Below are 17,243 nucleotides of genomic sequence, written 5' to 3'. Positions count from 1 at the left end.
AGAGTTTTCCTTGTGATGCAGCAGCATCAACGTTAATGGCTGGGAAGAGTTCGCCACCAGCTGGTTCAAAATGGTGATATCTTGTCCATCATACTTTGAGTCAGAACAGCTTAATGATGAGGCTGAAAGGTGCCAGAGAAGGAAAGAAAAGAAAGTAAAATCCGGTATTCCAGATCCCACTACCTCAAAATGTCCTCCCTCATGTGTGAAGATCTATAGGTTGAGGATTGGCCTGTTCATGGTACTGCGCTCTCGAGTAGACATCATCCTTGACTTGAGGAATAACTGATATATTTCCTTAGCCCAGTGACCACATTCCAGAGATACTTAGCTTTAAAGCAGTTTGAACATTCTGAGCTTGTGAAATGCTAGCCATTTCCTTGCAAGCAGGCAATCTGATAGCAGAGGAGTATGTATGTTTTAAACAGAATCAGCAATCAGCCAGACCAGAAACATGCTGGGAGCTTGCCATAGGACGGTTAAGGCTAATTGACAATGATTGTGGTGGAAACACAAACACCAGAGGAAGTCATTTCAGTAGCCTCTTAAACCCATTCCATTATTCAGTCAGATAAATACTGATGTGTATCTTGGCTCTATCTACAAATCTTTTGGCTCTGTAACCAGATGGTTTTGTATTTTCTTTGGGAAATATATGGCAAGTGACAGGGGTCGTCGGCACTTGGTGCGTCATTGTGTCACTAGTCTTGTTTGACTAGCTTTTGGATAATTGCAGTGGATCTGTCTTGTTCTGTAAAGAAGTCACAAAGTTCATTTTTATCTGGTGCACCTATTCTGATTCAATTGTTGTGGAGTTGAAGGTGCACTTTGAAGCTCTGATGGCCTTGAACTTGCAAGCCTGATGTCATGCACAGAATGTGGGGCTTCACTGCTGGGACAGGGAAATCATGAGTAATCTGCTGCATTGATACTCAAAGCATGCATAGCTGATCTCCAAGATACAGTTTAGATTGGATAAAGGATTGTTTTTCAGTTTCTCCAAATATGTTCTATGGGGGAAAGAAAATCCCATGATGAAAGAAAACTGCCCAGAAAATCTCTGACAGAATTCTGGGATCATTGAGAAGTTTCGCGGTGATAAATTTTACTGATAGTTATTCAAATGAACTTGTTATTTTCAGAATACAGCACCATTCACTTAAATTAATTAATGAGTGCTGAGAGAGCAAGACTATTGAACTGTCCGATAAAAGAAAACCAATTAGTGAAGGGAAACAAAAAGGTTATGAATCTGTCCAATGCTACTAAGGGAGCTACTTTCTTGTTACTATTGGTCAAGGATTGAACTTGTTCACAGCAAAAGTTTCAAAAATACCTTTGTTCAAAGTTTACTTATTGTAAGCATGATATCAGCCATGCAAATCAGTGTGTGAATGATTAAATAATGTTTGCTTTGGGTTCAGCAATTCTAGTCTTGAACTGCTAAAATGGATGTTTTAACAATGAGATTCGCTCTTATTTTGTTCCACCCTGTTTAGAATTTGCTCTTCCCTGCATTGAATGCTTCTCGAGTTTCAAGTCTTTGTTCTTTTTTTGATGAAGTGCTGTACCTTTCTTCACATTAAATTCAACTGCGTTTTGATCCTCATAGAGAAGCATCGGGAACTAGCTAAGAAAGCCCTGAAGAAGAAAGGAATAGGAGGAGGACCAATCTTGCACCAGCCTAAATCGGGCACAAAAAGGTTAGTAATTCTGCTGTGTTCCTGCACAGCCTTTATTCTTGCGTCCTCACAGGAGTTTGTATTCTGGGGTCGAACATTCCTCCTATTTAAAATCTCCTCCTTCCGAAAAAGCAAATGCTATTATGCATTGCAACTTGGATCAATGTCCAGCACCTTGGTTTTTCGCTTATTGGACCTGTGTTCAAATATAACCAAGACTAATGAGTATGATGTACCTCACTTTGATCATTGTGCCAGCCTGCGTAAATAAATGTGGAGTCTCATTCTGCCAGCTTTGCATTGTTATTGGAGATTCTTAAAGTACGTCAAATTTAAAATTATAATATTTTCACAGTTCCTTTCCAAATCGTGTAGAATTAATGTGTAGAAATAGGCCATTCAGCCCCATAAGTACAAAGGGATAGGAGAAGGCCATCAAGCTTGATCTGCCATTGCATAAGCTCATGACTCATCTGAGACCTAACTTCACATCTCTGTTTTTGCCCTGTAACCTTTACAAACTTTAGATAAAAATAACCCTGTCCATAAGAGATTTAAAATTAGTAAACAACTACCGTTTGTGGAAAAGTCCAGTCTTCCACAGAAAAGTATTTTAAGATTCCACTCCTGAAGGTATGGTTCTAATTTTTATTGGTATTAGCATTTGTATTAACAATTGCAATTAGTGCAGAAAGGGTCAGAATTAGCTGCACTGCCTTATGTGTTTAAGTACGTAAGTGTCGACAATTTTTGCTGATCCACAATTCAATTGTTTTTCCTTCTGGTCCTGAATGTAGAGGTCTCTGTGGACAGCTGAATTTGCCAGTGACCTTTGCTGAGAGTTTAAGAATTGCTGGAATAGCCAGCTTATTTACGCAGGTTTCGTGCAGTTTTTGATTGGTTCAAAAACCCTGCCCTTATGGTGATGAGTTTATTTCCTGGCAATTTTTATAAAAAAACCTAGTTTATATGAAATATCGCAGATAAGTCAGCAGAGGTCAAGAATTAAAATTGAAATGACTTATTTTCTCCGCATTCAGGTGGCCACCTCTAATTCTGGGTACCATGTGTAGTAATTTGCTTTTAAAAATCGCAGTCCTTGAAATTTGTTTCTGGGAAATGATTGCAGCATGACCAGAGTTAAAATGGTAGCCTGTGCATTTTGTCGACAAATCTAAAGTCTGTAAGTGTTGCACAAAAGATATTCATGACTTCTCAATAAGCATTGCCTTAAGTTTTCTTTTTGTTGTTGATTTAAACAATAATGTATTGGCTAAAATTTCTTCTTACCTGCTTGAACCCCACCCTCCCCCCAAAAAACAACTTGTTGGTCAAGAGTGGGTGTCATTGGGGCAGGACGGTGGCTCAGTGGTTAGCACTGCTGCCTCACAGTGCCAGGGACTGGGTTTGATTTCAGCTTCTGGGTGACTGTCTGTGTGGAGCTTGCACATTCTCCCTGTGTCTGCATGAGTTTCCTCCAGTGCTCCAGTTTCTTCCCACAGTCCAAAGATGTGCAGGTGAGGTGAATTTCCCATACTAAATTGCCCATAGTGTCCAGGGGGATGTGTAGGTTAGGAAGTGCAGGGTTACAGGGATAAGGTGGGGTGTGGGTCTGGGCGGGATGCTGTTCAGAGGGTTGGTGTGGACTTGATGGACCTAATGGCCTGCTTTCACCCAGTAGGGATTCTGAGTTTTTTTTTTTAAGTTGCAAGGTTGGTGTGTGCTAAATTAAGGGAAATATTTTATACAACAAAGTAAGATTGTATAATTGACAACAAGCTTCAAGAAAGCAAAGTGTATGCTACTCCTGGGCTACATTTTCAGTAGAATTGTGCGCTCCTTGGAGAGAGAAACTCTCATTGTCTTTCATTCTAGAGTCAGGTCAAGCAGCAACTTTGGGTTATCAGTTTGTAGTATCCATATGAAACCATGCCATGTTGCACTGAGATTACAGCTATAGTGTAAATGTGACCTGATCTATGATCAGTTTGCCTTTTTCTTTAGTTTTGTAGACCCTGTAAATGAATGCAAGATTTAATGTGTTTAAAACATGATGCCCATAAACGTTAGAGCACAGAAAGTGGCTGTGTAGCTGTTACACGAAGAGTCACCGGATTCGAAACATTAACTCTTATTTTCTGCCCACAGATACTGCCTGACTTGTTGGGTCTCTGTTTTAGTTTAATTTATCATGTTTCGGCCACTAATCACGTAACTGATGCTGTAGCTGTAGTGTATAGTTTGCTTGGCAACACTGGTTAACGTGACTTGCTCACAAACTTTGCAAAAAAAAATTCTCAGCTCACCATCTTATTTAAATTGAAGTTGATCTTAATGAAGATTGACTGACAAATTCACAGAAGTCTTACGGTACAGAAAGAGGCCATTTGGCCCATCGTGCTTGCACCGGCTGTTTAAATGTGCATCATTAACTGGCGCCAATCTCCTTTTTACACATACCTTTGGATATTATGTTTATTCAAATAATTGTCCAATACCCACTTTAATGACTTAATTAAATCTGCCTTCACTACACCACATTCTAGAGTCATAGATTCGTACAGCACAGAAACAGACCCTTTGGTCCAACTTGTCCATGCCGACCAAGTTTCCCAAGCTAAACTAGTCTCATTTGCCAGCATTTGGCCTATATCCTTCTAAACCTTTCCTATTCCCATACCTGTCCAAATGTCTTTTAAATGGTGTAATTGTACCTGCATCTACCACTTCCTCCAGCAGTTTATTCCCTATATGAACACCATCTGTGTGGAAAAGTTGCCCCTTAAGTCCCTTTTAAATCTTTCACCTCTTAGCTTAAAATTTTGCTGTCTAGTTTTGATCTCCCCTACCCTACGGAAAAGACCTCGGCTATTCACCTTATCTGTGCCCTCGTGATTTTATAAACCTCTATAAGATCGCCCCTCAACCCCCTACATTCCAGGGAAAGAAGCCCCAGTTTATCCAGCAGTTCTTCCTCCCTTCACCCTTGCTTCTTTTGCAGTTCACTTTAAATCTATGCCATTCTGTTCTTGTTCCTTATACTAACCGGAGTCGTTTCTCCCCAAGTGCTCTATCCAGTCCGCTCATGATTTTGGAAAGTATCTACACTATTTTTCTTTTCAAGGAGAACAGTCCCAACTTTACCCTGTTCTCATAACCAAAGTTCCTCATCTCCTGTAACCATGTTTATAAGTTGCACTCTGTCCAATATGTTCACATTCTTCCCATAAACTGGCATCCAGAATGGTACACAATACTCCAGCTGAGGTCTATTGGGTGATTTGTACAAGTTCAACACCAGCTTCCTGCTTTTCTGCTCTACGCCCATATTGGAAACAGATCGATTAAAGTTCAGCTTTGTTTTTGAAGTTACATTTCAAACTTGTAAAGCTCCTAACAGCCTGCCCTGCTGCTATAAAACTATCAGGGAATAATGATGCTTGCAGGAATGGATGTATTATGCAGGACTTTTGATATATGAATAAATCGGTAACCAGTGGCACCTTTTTTTCTAAATGTGCTTCAATGTTGCTATAGTTTTTAAACTTAGCACCTCTGAAAAGGTTATCAACCTATTAAATAGGTTTGGGAAAAGCGCATTAATGCTAAACCATTAGGAAAAGATAAAATTGGAAGATCTATCGATCATCCCAGCTTGAAAAGACAGCAGTGGCAAGGGTGGAAAATATCTGTGCAACTGTCTCCCAGTAGGAGACATAGAAGACAGGAGCAAAAGTAGGTAATCTGCCATTCATTATGGTCATAGCTGATCATCTAACTCAATAGCCTGTTCCTGCTTTTTGCCCGTATACTTTGATCCTGTTAGTTTCTAGTAATATATCCAACTTTTTCTTGAAATCAAACAATGTTGTGACCTTGACTGCATTTTTGGTAGCAAATTCCACAGGCTCGCCATTCTCTGGGTGTAGAAATTTCTCATCTCTGCCCTAAATAGTTTACCCTATGTTGTTGGACTGTAACCCTTGGTCTGGACTCCCTCGCCATTGGGAACATTCTTCCTGCATTCGCTTTAGGATAACTTTAGGAGATGAGTGAAGGGGAAAGGACAATAAGGGAAAATCAATATATTCCTCCTCATGAGCTGTTCTGTGAAAGAGAAATTGGCAAATAGCATAGAACTGAGCAAGTGCTATTTGTGCAGTATTAACAGTTGCTTTTAAAGGAAACTTACATGAAAAACTTGGTGCAGTAAGGTGAGCAAAAGTTACTAAGCAGAGGGGTTTTTTAACTCCCATTTCTGACAAAGGGTCCCAACCCGAAATGTCAGCTTTCCTGCTGCTCTGATACTGCCTGGCCTGCTGTGCTCCTTCAGCTCCGCACTGTGTTATCTCTGACTCTGCATCGGCAGTTCTTACTATCTCTGAGTTTTTTAACTGCTGCCTTATACAGAGCATATGGATAATTAATTTCCATCCATGGCCCTAATGCGTAAGATGGAATTGGCTTAAAGTAGCAAGTTAGCCTTTATTACTTAGCTGGGTCAGAAAAAGTTACAAACACAGCTATTTCTAAGAGCTGTCTGTAAGGATTTAAACTTGATTCTGAGCTTGTTACAAGATGAGATTGTTAAGATAATTCCTGATGTTTGCAAACTAGCTATAGTTGGTCTGGATGTCACACTTTTCTGTTCCATCATGATGCATTGGTAGCACTATCAGAGAAATATAATTCACCGTAACACAAGAATAACTAACTGTATTTAAAGGACTCCTTCACTCTTCTCCATCCCCTCAAGTTGCAGTAAGTATAATTTGTATGTAGATATTTTAATCAACTTGTTCAGAAATGTAAAGACGAACCTTGGGAGCAGGTGGTACCCGAACCTAGGCCTCTTTGTTCAGAGGTAGGGACACTACCACTGTGCCACAAGACTGTTTGTAAGGTGACTGAAGATGAGGCTAGGAGTACTTTGATATTACCCATTAACATTTCCTCTCCAAAGAGCATGCCTCTGATATTGTGTTATTTAACAGACATGGGTTGGTTGTATTGGAGTTCTCCAAATAATACAGGAATCAAATTGAGAATAAACTCAGGAATGGTTCCGTGCAATTACTTTACAGGAATTGGCAGTTTAAACCCAGCGACAGATTTATATTCTTCATATCTGCAGTTATTGGCTCCAAATAGATGGGGCAGCGATCTTAAAGGACTCTGGCGTCAACAGGACATCGTAACTTGGGTATCCTCCTGTAATATTAAATGAAATGGTTTTAAACAACCATTCATCAAGAGATTTTTAGACGTGTTCCAATTGCTAATCTTTCGTGTTACCTGATGACTTTTGCATTGTTCATTGTTATGTGGTAAGCCATTTTTTTTAATTTTTATTTTATTTTGTCAGCCTTTTTCATGATAATTAATTTCTGGTTAGGATTAATGTTATTTTGCAAATTATAACTGATCCAAAATCAGGCATGTTCTTTCCACTATTCTAATGAGCTTTTGCCAATAAGCTGCAGTGCATGTATAAACTTCAAATCAACCAGATTTTAAATTTCACATGATTTTTCAAACTTTGCAACCTGAAATTTCCCATCATCTGTTGAATTTGAATGATCAAAATTTGATTGTAATGCTCTCATATAAAGTTAGTGACTAGTTTAAATAGCAATCCTGTCTGTTGTCTCTAACACTGGACAAAATTAGACTGGAAACTAGTAAGGTTATGAAAAGGACAACTCCTAACGTTGTTAACTAAATCCGAAAAATCTTGATTTTGACTCTTAAAGATTGTTCGCAATCCCAGTTTCATCTGGAAAAATTCCAAGGTTTTTTTTGCATTCAAAGCTGCCATGCTCCAGGCCCTTTGAAATCAGTGGCTGATGGTGACAATTGATGTTCTTCTTTGCTGCAGAGGTGTTTCTGCACTACTAAGAGCAATATTAAAGAAAGACACTGCTGTACCAGCCCTAGAATTGACAGATGTTTTCCCTTGTACTGTTAGAACAGAGACAGCTAAACACCATGCCCACCATCTGCAAGCTGAGAAGTGGGAGAGGTACTAGTTGTATTCAATTAATACTTTTAATTTCAGCTTAATTCTGTTTGCCCTTTCTTTCATTATAGATTAGTAAAATTCAATAAAGGTTACTCTGCCCTGAAACAAAATCCGGATGAATCTTTAGTCTCCTTAGAGTCTGACAGGTAAGGATTCGATCCTAACCATCGATTTGTCGTCTTTGTATGGATTGAGAATTCTAAATGAAAGGCTACGTCCATATGAGATGCGCCACCCAGCTTGAAACACAAGATGATTGAGAAGTGATTAAGTGGTCATTTTAAAATCTATGTGAGTGGAACAGAACTATCGGCCAAAATTATAGCCCGCTGAATTCTGGTTCAGAACAAGTAGCAGAATGTTTCAGGAAATATTTACTAATGAATTCTCTACACTTTGACGCTTTAGCATTTTCCTCTGCCTGAATGCACTGGTTATTTCACAGGGTTGCGTGTCCGCAAGTGTCAGGGTGTCCTCCCCAATGTTGTTTCTGAAACTTTTTATGACAGTAATCTCAGTAAGCTAATTGGTCCGTAACGTCCAGTACCTCTCATCTGGCACTCTTGGGACTAACCTTGTGCTGGATTTTAGATAATTTGCTTTGGGCTATGGGCAGTTTGCATCAATCCAGGTTGGGTGTGGTCAAGGGTCTTTTGGAGCGTGGGTACAGCAGCAAAGCCAATAACTAGCTTGGAACTACACCACACCAATGCAGTGGTTAACCACGTCCAGATAAATTAGTTATAAAGGTTTTGTTCAATTAAAATTGCATGGAAGATTATAAAAAGGCCTGTTTTTGGGTAACCGGACTTTGGGTAGCGAATTTAAGTTACTCTGCCTGTAAGGGCGTAATGTTACCTTCTCGGGTGAAATTCGGGATGGGCATCAAATCTCATAATGGAATTAATTTAAAGTAAGTGTCTTGCCTTGCCCTGTCTACACCTAGTTTCAGCCTAATCCCAGTCTCATGCTGGACCTTTGGCATTTTTCACATTCTCCTCTGATCCTAGGGTTATAGCAGACGTCTTGCCTGAGATCAGATAATCCTATATGGATGAAAGGAACATGACCTGTATTGCTGAAGTATGCTCCATTTGCCATTCGGATTACTGTGAACTAGAATGTAAATTTGTATTCTGATCCTGATTATAAAAATCCCTGATGCAGTTTTTAAAAGTTTCATAAAACTTTGCATAATATCTGTAAAGTCTTTGACTTTAGCATTGTATTACTGGGCTCTGAAAATCCCCTGAAATCACTGAAGATTTAATTTTGAAAGCTTTGTTAAAATGATCAAAGCTTGATGCAGGACAGTGTTGGCGGAGAACCGTTATTTGTTTCATTGCTGCTAAATCCTGGTCTGTAGAACTGCTTCAGGCTGTTGGGTACTAGAGCACTGTTGAAAATTTCCTTCACAACTTTTATTGAAGCTTCGACAGATGTATTAATCCCAGTGAAGTAGAACTTCAGCGACATTCCCTTTGCAAGTTCCTATAGCAGTTTTATTTTTATAGTTTGAAACCCATCAATTTGATAGCAAAATTCGTACAGAGATGGGAATATTTTTGATAACACTTGTTAAGCCAAAAATATTTATTGAACAGTGTCATTTAGTAGTGTCAGATTTGACTCATTTATCCGTGAGTCACTCGATTTGTCTTTGAGTCAGAAGATGTGGATTCAAATTTCACTCCAGCGTTAAAAAAAACAAAACTGATACTCCAGGGCAGTGCTGGTTGTGCTGTCTGTTTGGTATGATGTTAAATAAAGGCCCATTTGCCCCCTCTGTTGGACTCAAAACATCCCACAGCACTATCTTGAACAGCCAGGGAATTATCCCCATTATTTTATCTTTCCATCAACATCACAAAAAAATGAAGTCTGTATATAATCCTATTTCTTTTTGTAGGAGCTTGTTATGTGTAAATTGGCTGCTACGTTTCTCATTGTCAAACAGTGACTACAGTTTTTTTAATAAGCAAAAGTACTTCTAATCTGTGATCGTGAAAGCCATATGTAAGTTATTTTATTAAATCTTGCACACTGCACATTGGTCTCTTTGTGTTCTTTTCCAGTGATGGTGAATTTGAGTCGAAGTATTATTCCTCGTCAGGCTATTCCTCTGCAGAGGTGAGCTGACCCACGCGCTTATTTTACTTCATTAACTGAGTTGATTGTGAGGTGTTACAGGGAGCTCCCAGATGTGTTTGCAGGATAACTTGCCACCAATGCCATTCTAGAGTGGCTTTAAGGACATTGTGCACAGTGTGCTGTGGGGTGGAGCTGAAAGTCAGTGCTTCCTTTCACGCACATTTTTTCCATTTCGGGGTTGCCATGTTAAATTTGCATCAAGAGGCAAACCAATGTGAAAGTAAAGAAAAACATCTGAGAAACAATTGGACGTTATAGTGTGGATAGAGCAGTGCAGGAGCATGTAAATGGCGTTCCTATGAGGAAAATCTGCAAAGCTCAGTCACTCTGGTTGTATTTGCACATGTAGCCGCTAGCACAAGTTTGACACGTGCGTGTATCCTGATCATATCCAGTCTGTTGTTTGAGAGGTAAATCTATGAAATTGCAAAACATTTTAAATACAGAATTAAAAATTTCTCAACTCTGTCATCTATATATCACTCACCACATAGTTAGTGTCGGATGCAGAAACCTTACAGGTCCCCTTGGTCCCTGTACTGCAGCAAACCTATTATTAACTGGCACCTATGGGACCAGGAGTTGATCAAATATTCCGAATAATCGAGATACAAGTAACCGCAGTAAGCCCTGATCAAGTGAAGCTTTGAGACATCAAAATTCCTCAAAATATCTATGCAAAAAATCAGTGCACCTTCTAACATGAATATAAAAACACATAGTAGTTAATAGAGCCGTAATGCGAGGACTATACACACTGCTGTTATACTTTATTTGCAGCATAAATTCTCCAACATTGTGGTATTTGAAGTATATTGTTTTTACCGGTTGATCAGGTTTGCTGTACTTTGAGGTGCTCTTGCTGCAAATGTGATATTGTGTTTGACGACTTATTTTATTTCTCTTTGGCCATTCTCTTTTTCAGCAGCAAGTTAATCAGGACCTGAACCGTCAGCTCCTGAAAGATGGCTATCATCTGGACGAAATACCGGATGATGAAGATCTAGACCTCATTCCTCCTAAGCCTGTTACCTCGTCAGCCTGTGCTTGCTGCCAGACAGAAAGCTCTTGTACTGTCCAGTAACCATTGCCACTCCCTCCACCATGTCAAAAGATAATTCCCTTTTAGGCAATTAAATTTTTTAATATATATATTGTATATATATATTTTGGCTGAACTTGTTTAAAAGAGATTATAAACTGAGATGTGACATTAGCATGATAGGATCCTGTTTAAAACTGTTATTTAGGTCATTGCAACTGCTGATCGTTTGCATTAAATTTGGTCTAATCCCGTTCATGTCTGAAATTACGTCTGAGGTGACCATATAAATGCTATTTCTAATTTCTCCACATTACACTACTCATCTTGCCAGTGGCATAATTAGATGATTATTACCTAATGCTGGCTTGAAATTCACACCCAAACTGAATTGACCTTTCCCTTCATATATTGACGAACCCAAAGGAAGGAAACCTTTTGAAGCAGAGAAATCTGAATGCTGGAGTAGAATGGGACTACACACAAAGGTTGGCAGTGAAATTGCGCACTTTGGTCATAGTAGGGTGCTTCTAGGTAATTTAAAAATTGCTTGTTCCAATTCTGTGGTCTCATGACAGATGCTGGAACATGGTATTTTGCACGGGTGTCTTCAGTGTTGACATGTTAACGGGCAGCACCATTTAATTCCATAGAAAGGAGTAAATTTAGTGGGCAGGCTAGGAATGAAAGGTGGAAAAAGCAGTCCTTCTGTTACTAGCCTACATTTCTGTTGGGCAATCAACACCGCTGAGGGGGCTCGGGTTTTGGGAGGTGCAGCGAATCTACGAAGAGAAATCTAACTTTCAGATTTATTTTCTGTCATCAGGCAGTAGTGGGGTACTGAAATGAAACTGAGGAAAATGGCTAAAATCTGCCCTGAGTTGCAGTCTTTATATGTAGATCATATGCGTTGGACATCAGCATCTGATGAAGCTGTGGCTTAGTCACTTAGTCACCTAAACTACGCTTGATTTGGATTGATTTGGCACTACGGAGATATGGCCAGTATTGGTTCTTATTTTGATATGAACAAAGATTGCTTATTGACCATATTAATGTTTAGCTCCAAAATTGTGTAAAAGTAAATTAGAACTTTTTGAGTAATTTTGGAGACTCAATGGTTGGGCCCTTTGCTTCGAAATATTTTCTGTAGATTAGCTCATCGTCTTCTCACTTCGGCCCATTTCAATAAGTTTCAAGTTTTTTTGATACATTATCCATTAAAGGTGATTAAAACATGGTAGGTGCTTCTGCAGAGGATAATGGGATGGCGGAGAGGGCAGAATGGGTGTGAGAGGAAGTGTGACGACGTCATTTGTTATAAGTAATAGTTGGGCTGCTTTTGACAGGGAATTGGGAAGCTGCTTATTAGCCATTCTTGAGCTCACGTGGTGTGAAAGAGATAGCCAGATGGAAGATAAATTGCATCTGCAAATTTTGGTACTGCACGGCATTGCTTGACAGATCGTTTGGCTTCTGTAAGCATTGTTTTTTTGCTAGCTATCTACCGTAACTTTCCATGCATGCTGGTCTGGGTGGCTTTTTGACAACAACAGATTACTTGCTGTTAGTAGTAATTTGTCAAATTAAATGTTGAGGGGGTAGAGGCTAATCTTCTGATTGCAGTCTAATTGATTGGGATTTTATGGGCGTAACTCATGATATGTTCATTCTAGTTTCACATAACAGTGACATGAGGTATATTAAATGGTAATTGGGAAAATAATGAGCAGTTTATCCAGCCTGGTTTTTCGATTCTGTTGTAATCCCCATGCAAATTCAATGATTTTAGGCGCAATTTTTTTCCAAAATGGGTTTATGCAGTTGAATACTACATTGATTTAGCCACTAAGTGTGAGATGGCTATGATTTCAAAGAGATCAGCTTTTGCAATCCCACCATAGTAAGTACTACAACTGATTAGTTAGGAAAGAAACTTCTCTGAGGTACTGAGAGTATTTGTGTCTGGTATGTTTAGTTTGAAAACAGTAGCATTTGATGCAGTTTGATTTTTGTCTTCTTACATCAGTTCTTTATCTGAATGCATTGTGTTTATGTGCACTTTTGCTTAAATGTTGAACTTGAACCAAATGAAATTGACCTGTTTGTAGTGAGTTTGCACTTGCTACTCCCAACAGGTTGGACAGTCACTGTCCATGTCAGTATCCTGTCGTGGGATATTGCCATTTTCTTAAGCCATCTGCTGTTCTTCTCCATATCACTCTTGGTTTAAAATATTGATTACATACTTTTAAATTTCTTTATGATGTTTCAGCCAGTTTCAAGCTATAAGGGGGTCCAGAAGCTTGTTTAAAGTACTAGTTCAGTCTTGCAATTTTACTACCTAGGAGTCGTCTCTGCTCCAGAGACCCAATGGAACATTTATTATGAGCATTAACTGACTGAGCAGTTATGAAATGTGCATCTTGGTCCTTCTTGTTTCGAGGGTATGTAGCTTAATTTTTTTTAATGCTTTGTTTCTTCAGTTCAGTTGTTCGATTTAGTTACATAATGCATGCAACAATGTGAAGTCTGGATTTTTAATTTTTTAAAAATTCCTTCATCCAGCTCCATCAATACTCCTAATTTTCCTTTGGAAGTTTGCCTATAAGTTACTTGTGTTACTTTATGCAATATATACCTGGTGTTATTGTGTTTGAGCATCTTAAATTGTGGTTTTCAGCTGCTCATATGTTTTGTGACTAATTAAAGAGTTAATAGTTAGTAACTGGAAGTCATTTAAGGTTTAAACCATAAGGGAAAGTAAGCGAATCAGCATCACACAGTCCTGATAATGAAATTGTCAGCACCTTGTTTCTTTAGCTTTGAGTTCACTCTGTAAATATTAGTAGAAAGTAGAAATGTAGGGAGAGGCAGAAAATTCAAAGAGCATTTGACTAAGAAACACTGAAGACTATACAACTTCCCTGCCACTTGGAAATACACGTGTGAGGTGTTGCAAAGGTCTATAAGAATATTTTAAATGTCCATTAATTCTATTTAATTGTTTTGTCCAGGAGCAGCAAAACATTTTGTATAAACAAAGTTAAACTTTAATTCTGTTTGCCAATTGCTGTTTATTTTGGTGGCTGGTAAATACTGTAACTTAGTTAATTATAATTAATAGTTAAGATCACCGTAGAGAAATATTCGAAGCAAGTGTTGGAAAACTGTGATGTTGGCTAAGGGGATTTAATTAATATTTTACAAACTACGTTGTATTAACTTGGTTGTATTGAAATACTCGAAGTTTAATAATTTTCTAAATTAATTCATCCACCTCAACTCATCTGTTTAGTGCTGTACTCTAAACCTCCAAGGACAGCCTGCCAAAATCTCTAAATCTTTGTGTTCGTTATCCGACTAAAAACCTGTTATGATTCTGGCAATGTTTTTGAAACCTTTGAGATTGCCTTTCTCCAGGTTTGATTATGAACTGCTAGATTTCTGGAACAGCTACTTCGTGCATCTTGTAGCTGAATTTTTTGGTGTGTGATCGTAGTTAAATCTTTATTCTGGAGATGATTGCATTCTCTTGTTCAGGAGCAGTGCAGTGTACTGGTCAATGTATTTGCAAGATGCATCTGTATGTGCAGGTCTCTTGCATTTACTGTGGTAAACTAAACATAGAAGTTACTGGAAGGAAGGGTGTGTAGGTTGGCAGGAGTTAGTGTCAATCATTTGTACTTAGGCTGCCAAATGGAGCATGCTGTCGAAGAATAGGAGTCTGTGACTGGAGCACTGATTGTCTGGTGATAACTACCATCAATTATTAATGCTGTTATCCAAATGCTCCTAAATAATTTGTGGGTTTTATTGTGCAGAAGCTTAGACATGGAAAAATACTACAAATATACTGGAGAAGTCCTCCCCTAAAATACTTGATAGCGTCCCAAACATGCATGGTTGTTATGAGTGTTTCATTCGTAATTCAACTGGGGAGCTGGAACACATAGCTCACTATACAGTAAGGGGACCCAGTAACATTTTCTTCCCAGACCAAAATAGAAATGACTTCTAAGCAAAGTGATGCAATTCACTATTCTATTCACTATTCTACCATGGTTGTAATTACTAAGATAAGTTTGAAGAAATTGGCTACCTGAAAAATTGTATTGCTGTACACCTACACGTAGTTAAATGTCATCTTTCAAAGAATACAGAAAAGGGAAGCTTAAAAAGTTATATGGAAAGAAGTTTAATGTTCTGTACACTCCCTTACCCATAACATTTCTCAGAATATGGACATTGAAGATATAGTTAAGAAAATTGAATGTGACTTGTGTGTTGTGTTATGTTTTCTGGAAACTACAATGGATTGTGAAAATGCACTGGGCACATGGCCATCTGTTTCTGAAGCCGTCTTTTAGTTTTCAATTTACACAGTGTATGCAAAATATAAAGACTAAATATTCTTTCTGTGCAATACATAGAGTTAACTACATTTTATTAAATTGCATTTATTTTTTTGTATGTTATTGGTATGGCAGATTAAAATAAAGAATGCTTTAAAAGACTTGAGCCTGTCCTGTGCTTGTGAGATGCCGAGAGAATGTAACAAGCCACGTGCATCAGAAAGGCTAAGGCTTTCATGCGGAGGTCCATGTAATTTGCTACCTGGAATCTTTGGGTTGGGAAATGAACTGCTGTGTTTGGAAAGCATCCTCAGTATTGTTATGAAGGTGGCAAAGGAGGCCTTTTGGTTCATTGAGTCTATGCCAGCTCTGTGAGCATCTTGCTTAGTATCATTCTCCTGCTCCCAGCCTTGGCCTTGCACATATTTCTTTTTAATTCATTCGTGGGATGTGGGTGTCACTGGCCAGGCCAGGCAGTCTAAGCGTCAACCACATTGCTGTGAGTCTGGAGTCGCATGTAGGCCAGGATGGCAGTTTCTTTCCCTAAAGGGCATTAGTGAACTAGATGGGTTTATCCTGACAATCAACAATGTATTCATGGTCATCACTAGATTACTAATTCCAAATTTTTGTTGGATTAAATTCCACCAGAACCCCGATCCCCAGAACATCGCATGTGTCTCTGGATTAACAACCCAGCGATAATACCACAAGGTCATTACCTCCCTATTCTTCCATTCTTCCTTTTCTAATGACAGTCTTAAATCCCTTTTGAAAACCTCGATTGAACCTGCCTCCATCATACTCTCAGGCAAACCAGACCACTTGTGTATTTTTGCTCCTGTTACTAACTACTTTAAATCTGTTCTCCTTTGCTCTCAATCCTTAGATGATGGTAACATTCTCCCTATTTACTCAGTCCAGAGTCGCCATGATTTGAATATTTCGGTCCGAGTTCTGGCAGCCCTGTAAACTCAAAAGGAGAATAGCCCCACATTCTCTAGTCCGAAATTCCTCACCCCTGTGACCAGTCTTGTAAACCTCTTCTGCACCCTCTGCAAGATGTATTCGGAACAAATGTAAGCACTTGGCCCCCTTCACAGTTTTCTTAAAAAGCTGCAATAAGAAATGGTCATAATACTCCAGGTGAGGCTAAACCAATAACAAAATCAGAAGTTGCTGGAAAAGCTCAGCAGGTCTGACAGCATTTGGTTTCTGAGGAAGGGTCACTCTACCCAAAACGTTAACTCTGATTTCTCTTCACAGATGCTGCCTGACCTGCTGAGCTTTTACAGTAAGTTGTGTTTTTGTTTCTGATTTACAGCATCCACAGTTATTTTGGTGTTTATGGGACTAAACTCGTGCCTTGTGCAAGACCACTAACTTCCTAACTCTTGTACCCAGCACATATTAATAAACCCCAGGGTACTGTATATTCTGAAATAAATGCACTGGAGTAATACAACAGATCTGACAGCATCTGTGGGGAGAGAAAGAGTGAACATTAAGTTAACTGCAACAAAAACAGAAGTTGCTGGAAAAGCTTAGCAGATCTGGCAGCATCTGTGAGGAAAAAAGTCAGTTAACGTTTTGGGTCAGGTGACCCTCAGAACTCTGCTGCTCCCAATTGGACAGTGGATTGCCTGTTTCCCTCAAGTGTGCAGGCATGAAATTGAAAATGCCACACAGTTGCTTTGGGAGACTTATGCCTTGGGGTACAACACTGAAGCATTTTCAACGCTGTTAAGGTACTGACATGTTGGTGACCTAATAAAAGCTGGAAATGACCCCACTAACTTTCACCTCAATACATGTGAAAATGTAGAAAGCGGGCACCAATATGTTTTTAAGTTTAATGTTGAGTATCAGACATTATTCTTAGTGATGAAGTGATTAATCAGAGCAGTTAATTTTTTGTGACTAACTTGGACAGAGGTTTTAATGAAAGCACTCAGGTTCACTTAATTATTTCAAATATTTGTCTCCACCTA

General features: G+C 38.9%; 1 protein-coding gene across 4 annotated transcripts in view; it reads left to right on the top strand.

Moving 5' to 3' along the window:
• Positions 1–15,413, top strand: part of fam219b (family with sequence similarity 219 member B) — a 35,686-nt gene extending 20,273 nt beyond the window's left edge. Inside the window, exons 3-6 of one of the 4 annotated variants that reach the window (XM_020517085.2) lie at positions 1,613–1,703; positions 7,773–7,850; positions 9,780–9,834; positions 10,784–15,413. In XM_020517085.2, coding sequence (XP_020372674.2) covers positions 1,613–1,703; positions 7,773–7,850; positions 9,780–9,834; positions 10,784–10,939 — 380 coding nt within the window. In that variant the 3' untranslated portion in view covers positions 10,940–15,413. Of the gene's footprint in view, positions 1–1,612; positions 1,704–7,772; positions 7,851–9,779; positions 9,835–10,780 lie in introns of all 4 variants that reach the window. The other 3 variants (XM_020517084.2, XM_048617077.1, XM_048617076.1) reach the window with 3 other exon arrangements.
• Positions 15,414–17,243: the final 1,830 nt, after the last annotated feature.

Source organism: Rhincodon typus, chromosome 36 (assembly GCF_021869965.1).
Source record: "Rhincodon typus isolate 14 chromosome 36, sRhiTyp1.1, whole genome shotgun sequence".
Classification (NCBI taxonomy): Eukaryota; Metazoa; Chordata; class Chondrichthyes; order Orectolobiformes; family Rhincodontidae; genus Rhincodon; species Rhincodon typus.
This window is presented reverse-complemented; position numbering and strand designations above follow the sequence as displayed.